Below are 6,199 nucleotides of genomic sequence, written 5' to 3'. Positions count from 1 at the left end.
CATGAAGCAGATGTGGATGGTAATGGCACAGTCCATCAATGTCAAGAGAAATAAAAGACAGTTTGTGCAGGGAGGTTTAGAGAAGCACTCAGCTTGATTAGGCTGCCAATGGCTGTGTGGCTGCAGCAGAGCTTTGCTGTGTGCTGACAGATCCTGAAGAGCAGTTAACAGATGAGAGCATGATGAAGAGATCAGGGAAGCAGATACTGCCATGACATAAAGAGCTTGTGCAAGCCGGGCGATGGTGGCGCACGCCTTTAATCCCAGCACTCGGGAGGCAGAGGCAGGCGGATCTCTGTGAGTTCGAGACCAGCCTGGTCTACAGAGCGAGTTCCAGGACAGGCTCCAAAGCCACAGAGAAACCCTGTCTCGAAAAACCAAAAAAAAAAAAAAAAAAAAAAAAAAAAAGAGCTTGTGCAGAGGATGGCAGCAAAGTAAAGACACAATATCCTTAATCTCCTGTACAAAACTGTGCAGTTGTTCTTCCCTTGTAACCTGAATAGGGTTGGGTAGATCCGATGGCAGAGTGCTTGCCTAGCATGCCTGTAGCCCTGGTTAGGGTCCCCATAAACTAGGCATGGTGGTACATTACCATCAAAAGCACACATCTTTGATTATTATACAAATGAAGTGGAGAGGATAAAGGTAGCACGGATGTCTGAAGGTGCTATCTGGCTTGGCTAGGACCAGTTTTCAATGCTGTGCCATTTACAGTGTAGACAGAAGTTTCTGTCCCACTCCATCCCAAAGAACACAGAGGCTTATATTAATTATAAACTGTTTGGCCTTTTGCTCAGTCTTATTACTAACTACCTCTTACAACTTAAATTAACCCATAATTCTTGTGTATGTTTAGCCATATGGCTTGGTACCTTTTCTCTGTAAAACATTCTCATCTTACTTCCTCTGCATCTGGCTGATGACTCCATCTCTGCTTTTCCTCTTCCAAGAATTCTCTTAGTCTGGTTGCCCCACATATGCTTCCTGCCTACCTACTGGCCAATCAATGTTTTATTAAACCAATATGAATGACAAATCTTTACAGTGTACAAAAGCATTATCCCATAGGATACAATACATAAAACTTGCCTTGTTCATGTTATCCACAGCAAATCCTTCTAAAGCTGTAAGTTCTGGGACCCCATCTAGGCCAGTTCATTGATAAAAGGCTACCATACAAAAATGCTTTCATTTTATAGCACAAAAGAATATCTCAAAAATAAAAACTTGTCGGACAAAGTGGTGTACACTTCTGATCCCAGCACTCTGGAAGTAAGGCAGGTAGATTTTTGTGAATTCAAGGCCAACTTGATCTACATAGCAAATTTCAGCTCTGGCAGGGCTACATAGTGAGAACTGGTCTCAAAATTAATAAATAATAAAGTTCATATTATCATCTTGAAGATTCAATTCAGGCACCTGCACAGACAGTATGTTTATGTAATTGACTCATAGGAACACCACCACCACCCACACCAAAAAAAAAAAAAAAACAAAAAAAACACACACACCATATTGAAGGTAGGTGAACTGACTGTGAACAACAAACTGAATTTGGGAGGGAATATGATGAAACTATAATCAGAAAACAAAGTTTTACATACATAATTTATCATTTGTAGAGAAAGTTGCTAGAATAATTTTAACTGGGTTTCCAGTTATAAAAAAGAACTCACTTTCTATGATGATAGGTGAGATCATCAGGCATATATGTATTTATCATATATATGTATATCCAAGCTTCAAAGCTGGGCATGAGGGCACACATGTGTAATTGCAGCACTCAGAAAGTTAAGGCAGGAGAAATGTCACAAGTTTGAGGCCAGCCTGAACCACATAATAAATTCAAAGGTAGCCTGCACTACAGAGTGAGCTCATATCCCCTTCAAAACACAAACAAAAATACTCAAAACAAAACCAAAAATAAATAGAAGATACAGCAATGGTATCTGGAATGACAGATAATCAGGAAAACAAGCCCTTCTTACAGAATTTAGGAAAGCTGATTTCTTTTTGATGAACTCAATGACAGAGTGCCATTCAGTGGGGAAAGAGGCTAAAAGTTGAGAGCTGTCTGGATCTGGCTGGGTGAAATAATTCATTTTTCATCCTGATGCCTAGAACGATGATGCAGTTAGGAAACTCTAGCAAGTGTGCACTGCGGATGAGAAAAAGGGGGGAAGGAGGGAGACAGAGAGGAGGGAGATAGCTCTCTTGTAACCTGAAAGATGGCAAAGATGCCTGCTACCGAACAAACCTGAGTTTAATCGCGGGACCCACATGGTAAAAAGAACAGTACTAATTCTTGCAAGCTGCCTTCTGCTCTCCCAAGTGTGCCTTGGCCATACACATAAATAAACAAATGTAATTTTAAGAATAAGAAAATGTCTCTTTCACGGCAACAATTAAGAACTCATCGACCTAGTTCTGACATGGATCACACTACACTACGCATGTATGTTTCCTTGGTCTTGGGAATGAAAAATAATGTCCATTCGGAGTGCCCTATGCCCTCCAGTTTACTTGGCAACCCATGCAGTGACCCACTTCGACACAGGGGCCAGGCATAGCTCTCGCTGATGCAAAGATACAATGGCTACACGCCTCCTCTACTCCTCTTTCAGGGCTGGAGTCAACTGACAGTGTCCACCTCGTCTCAGAAACATCAAAGATATCTCCCCAGTGATCCCGCTCCCATTTGTCCGCCTCTTTCGCCCTTTCCCGGAAAAGTACGACGGGGGAGGGCTCTACATGGAGCTCACCAATGAGGAAGTGCAGAGGGTTCCGTACTTCCGTGTGTGCACCCCCGCGAAGGTCCGTTTCCTGCGGAGACAACTGGAGAGACATCAGTTCCAGCAGAGCCGAGAGCCTGCTGCGGAACCTGTTCGCATGCTCTTCTGCACCGGTAGGTGAGCCCTGCGCACGCACCCTCGCGTCTGAGGCACCTTGGGGACCGCCAGAGTGCGCCCGAAACTGGGAGAGGTGCTTCAGGGGACCTGGATACCTTTATTTCTCTGCTTCCCCCTGTTGCCATGCTTTTCTAGAAACCAAGCTGTCTGCCATCTCTGAGCGTGGTTCTAACTCCTTTCTCATTCAAGGAATACCGTGGGCAACAAGTTTTGGGTGTAGACTGTATTTAACATTTACTGAGTCTATCTAGTGAATCCCAAAGCTGTTTTTGTGTGTGTATCACTTGCTGGTGATTCCCAATGAGGCAGGCTTCCAGTCAATTTATTTCAAAGTCATTTTCCCTTTTATTGTGCAAGTGAGGTTTATACTGCAATGGAGCGCTTTAATCCTTTTTGTGCCTTACTCCTTGTCTTCATAATAATAGTCTTAAACTCCTAACATGGGTTACGAAACTTTGCTGGTTAATCATTTACTCATTTCTGCCAGTTTTCATTTCCTGTTCAACTGTTTTCTCCAGTCACTGAAGTGTTTTACTGTTTTCTGGTTCTGGGAATCAAATTCAATGGACTCTTCCATGTTTGACATTTGCTCTACCACCAAACTACACCTTCAGCCCAGTCACCAAACTTTTGATTCCGCGTGTCCAATGCTGTCTTTCTACCTCTTGCCAGAAATGTTTTTTCCATGTCTGGCCAACACCTAATCATCCCTGAATTTCAGCCTGGAAGTCATTTTCTCTAGAACATCGGATATCAACCTTCCTGATGATGCAACCCTTCAATTCAGTTTCTCATAGTGTGGTGGCCCCCAACGATAAAATTATTTTGTTGTTACTTCATAACTAAATTTGCAATGATTATGAATCATACTATAAATATCTGATATGCAGAATATCTGATATATGATCCCCCTGAAAGGGTCTTTCAACCCGTGGATGGGTCTCAACCCACAAGTTGAGAAACATTGCTCTAGGAAGTCCTCCAGGCTTATTCTTGCCCCTGTGTTCCCAGCTGTCTGTATATACTGTCGTAAATTGCCTAAATTTTAAACTCCATGAGGACAGGAGCTGTCTCTAATCTGGTCATGCTTGTACACCCTCAACATAGTAGCTGGCACACAACTCTCAGTTACCAGAAGAGAAGAGGCGTTTAGGAGTCCTTTTAAATCACTTACAGCCCGTCATAAAGCTTGTGCAAAGGTGACAGTCATCTCTATTGAAGCCTTTCCTCCTTGCTGCATTCTGTGGTGTGCTGAAGCAGATGATTCTGGGGAACAGTCTGGGCAAACACACCTCACATTAGGATATTGTTGACTGAGTAACTTCATACCCCACAGACTCACCTATTGCCCCAGCCTTAATGTGCCTTGTGCTACAACTACACTGAACTCTCAGTCCTGTAGGTCAATCTTGCATGTACTTGGATTCCTTTCCAAGTGTTTGATGTTACTCTTCTAGAAGAAAGAAGAAAGGCTGGTTCTTTTGAGGTAGATCAGAAATGGAGTCTTCAAAAAGATAGCCATTTCATTTAATTTGCATTCCACAAGCAGACACCACTGAGCTTAGATACTTTTATCTCAGTTCTGCTCAAATCATTTTGCAGACCCTCTCTCTGCCAGGCTTCCGGCTGGGGGTGGAGGTCCTATGGTAAATAAAACTCAGTATTTGACCTTAAAAAGCTTAGTCTCTAAGGGACACAGGCATATAAGCAGGCCACAGAGTGCACCTTGGACTATATTGTTAATGAGCGGGAAGATGTGTATAGTCATATCTGTATGTTAATCTTGTCTGTGTTGATATTCTAGGTTCCTCAAGATGTCAGCTTCAGCCTCACAAGGCCATAACTGGACCCGACAGCTGAAGAAAGAAGACGAGGAAGAAGACCCACTGGACCAGCTGATCACCCGCTCTGGCTGTGCTGCCTTCCACTTTGCAGTGCAGGAGTGCATGGCCCAACACCAGGACTGGCGTCAGTGCCAGCCACAAGTACAGGCATTCAGGGATTGCATGAGTGCACAGCAGGCAAGAAGGCGGGAGGAACTGCAGAGGAGGAAAGAGCAAGCCAGTGCTCAACACTGAGACCCTAAACCGTCATCCCACAATCTGGCCCTGAAGAAATAAGCACCCAGAGTGACCCTGGGAAGAAGCAATCCTAAGTAGTAGAGTGTGCAATAGGAGATAAATAATTCGGACCATCTTTGGGACTAGGGTTGAAAGCACCATGAGCTGTTTTTACTCTATGATCAGATCAGACACATCTACACCGTTCCTGTTCCACCCATACTTGTATCTAAAATTAGTGGGATATGGACCACCCCCTCCATCCTACCTCTTGAGTGTGCCAAGTACTTTGTAAGTAAATTCACAGCCTAAAGGTAAATTGGTTGCTCAATCAGGCCTTTGTTTTTCAGTCACAAATTTAACAACAGCAAGTGTTTCTAAGGCACTGTGTTAGTAATGTGCAATTTGAAGAGTTATGTGACCTTCCTGTTGCTTAGAGACTAGTGCGAGAGGCCACGCTCAAACAGTGAACTCAGTTTCCAACAGTGACAGAAGAGCCTTTATCTTTCCTGGGTGTTTAATTCAGTTTAATGGGGGTCAGGAGCTAATTGAGAAACATTTTTTAAAAGACAGAATCTATGTAGTCCAGACTGACCTTGAACTTTCTGTATATCCAAGGATCACCTTAAACTCATGATCCTCCTGCCTCCACCCCACATACTGAGATCACAGGCACGTGTTACCACACTTATCGATGAAACATTTTCAGCTGAGTACTTGGTGTATGTCAGGCTCAGTGTAACAGATTCAGAGCCTGCCCCATCCTACCAACACACAAAGCTTGCCAGACATTTTGGAAGTATGTTTGACATTAAAGTACAGACTTTGACCTTTGGAAAAATGGAACCACTATATGTTCCTACTTAACAACAGTTTGACAGAGCTGATAATGCCTTCTCTGGGGTGCTGTTTCCTATTTATAACATCAACAGTTGCTTCTCATTTTTATTCAGCGAAACCACAAAATCTGTTTCTGCATGCCCCTGGAAGTTATTTGGAAATGGGAAAGGGTTTGGAAGGTGACTCTGCCACAGAAGCTTGGGTGTTTTGTTTTTAATTTATCATTATTAACAAACATCTCTCAGGCATCTATATGTTAGTTGTCCAAGTCTGAAGTATGGTAGACCCTAACATCTACTTGAGCCTTGTGTGCAGAAATGTTAGGAAAGAGCCGGGCGGTGGTGGCGCACGCCTTTAATCCCAGCACTTGGGAGGCAGAGGCAGGCGGAT

The 6,199-nt window shown here is 43.4% G+C and overlaps 1 protein-coding gene across 1 annotated transcript; it reads left to right on the top strand.

Moving 5' to 3' along the window:
- The first annotated feature begins 2,729 nt into the window (after positions 1 to 2,729).
- On the top strand, positions 2,730 to 5,282 carry LOC101979879 (cytochrome c oxidase assembly factor 4 homolog, mitochondrial). Its single transcript, XM_005357496.2, has 2 exons — positions 2,730 to 2,905; positions 4,714 to 5,282. Exon 2 carries the CDS (start codon positions 4,724 to 4,726, stop codon positions 4,985 to 4,987), a length of 264 nt encoding a protein of 87 aa, XP_005357553.1. The 5' UTR covers positions 2,730 to 2,905; positions 4,714 to 4,723; the 3' UTR covers positions 4,988 to 5,282.
- Positions 5,283 to 6,199: the final 917 nt, after the last annotated feature.

The sequence above is a fragment of the Microtus ochrogaster genome, chromosome 22 (assembly GCF_000317375.1).
Source record: "Microtus ochrogaster isolate Prairie Vole_2 chromosome 22, MicOch1.0, whole genome shotgun sequence".
In the NCBI taxonomy this organism is placed as follows: Eukaryota; Metazoa; Chordata; class Mammalia; order Rodentia; family Cricetidae; genus Microtus; species Microtus ochrogaster.
Note: the sequence above shows the minus strand (reverse complement) of the source record. Positions and strands in the feature narration are given on the sequence as shown.

Excerpts from the sequence above, each read along its gene's own strand:
- LOC101979879 (XM_005357496.2), top strand. The coding sequence starts at position 4,724 with ATGTCAGCTTCAGCCTCACAAGGCCATAACTGGACCCGACAGCTGAAG.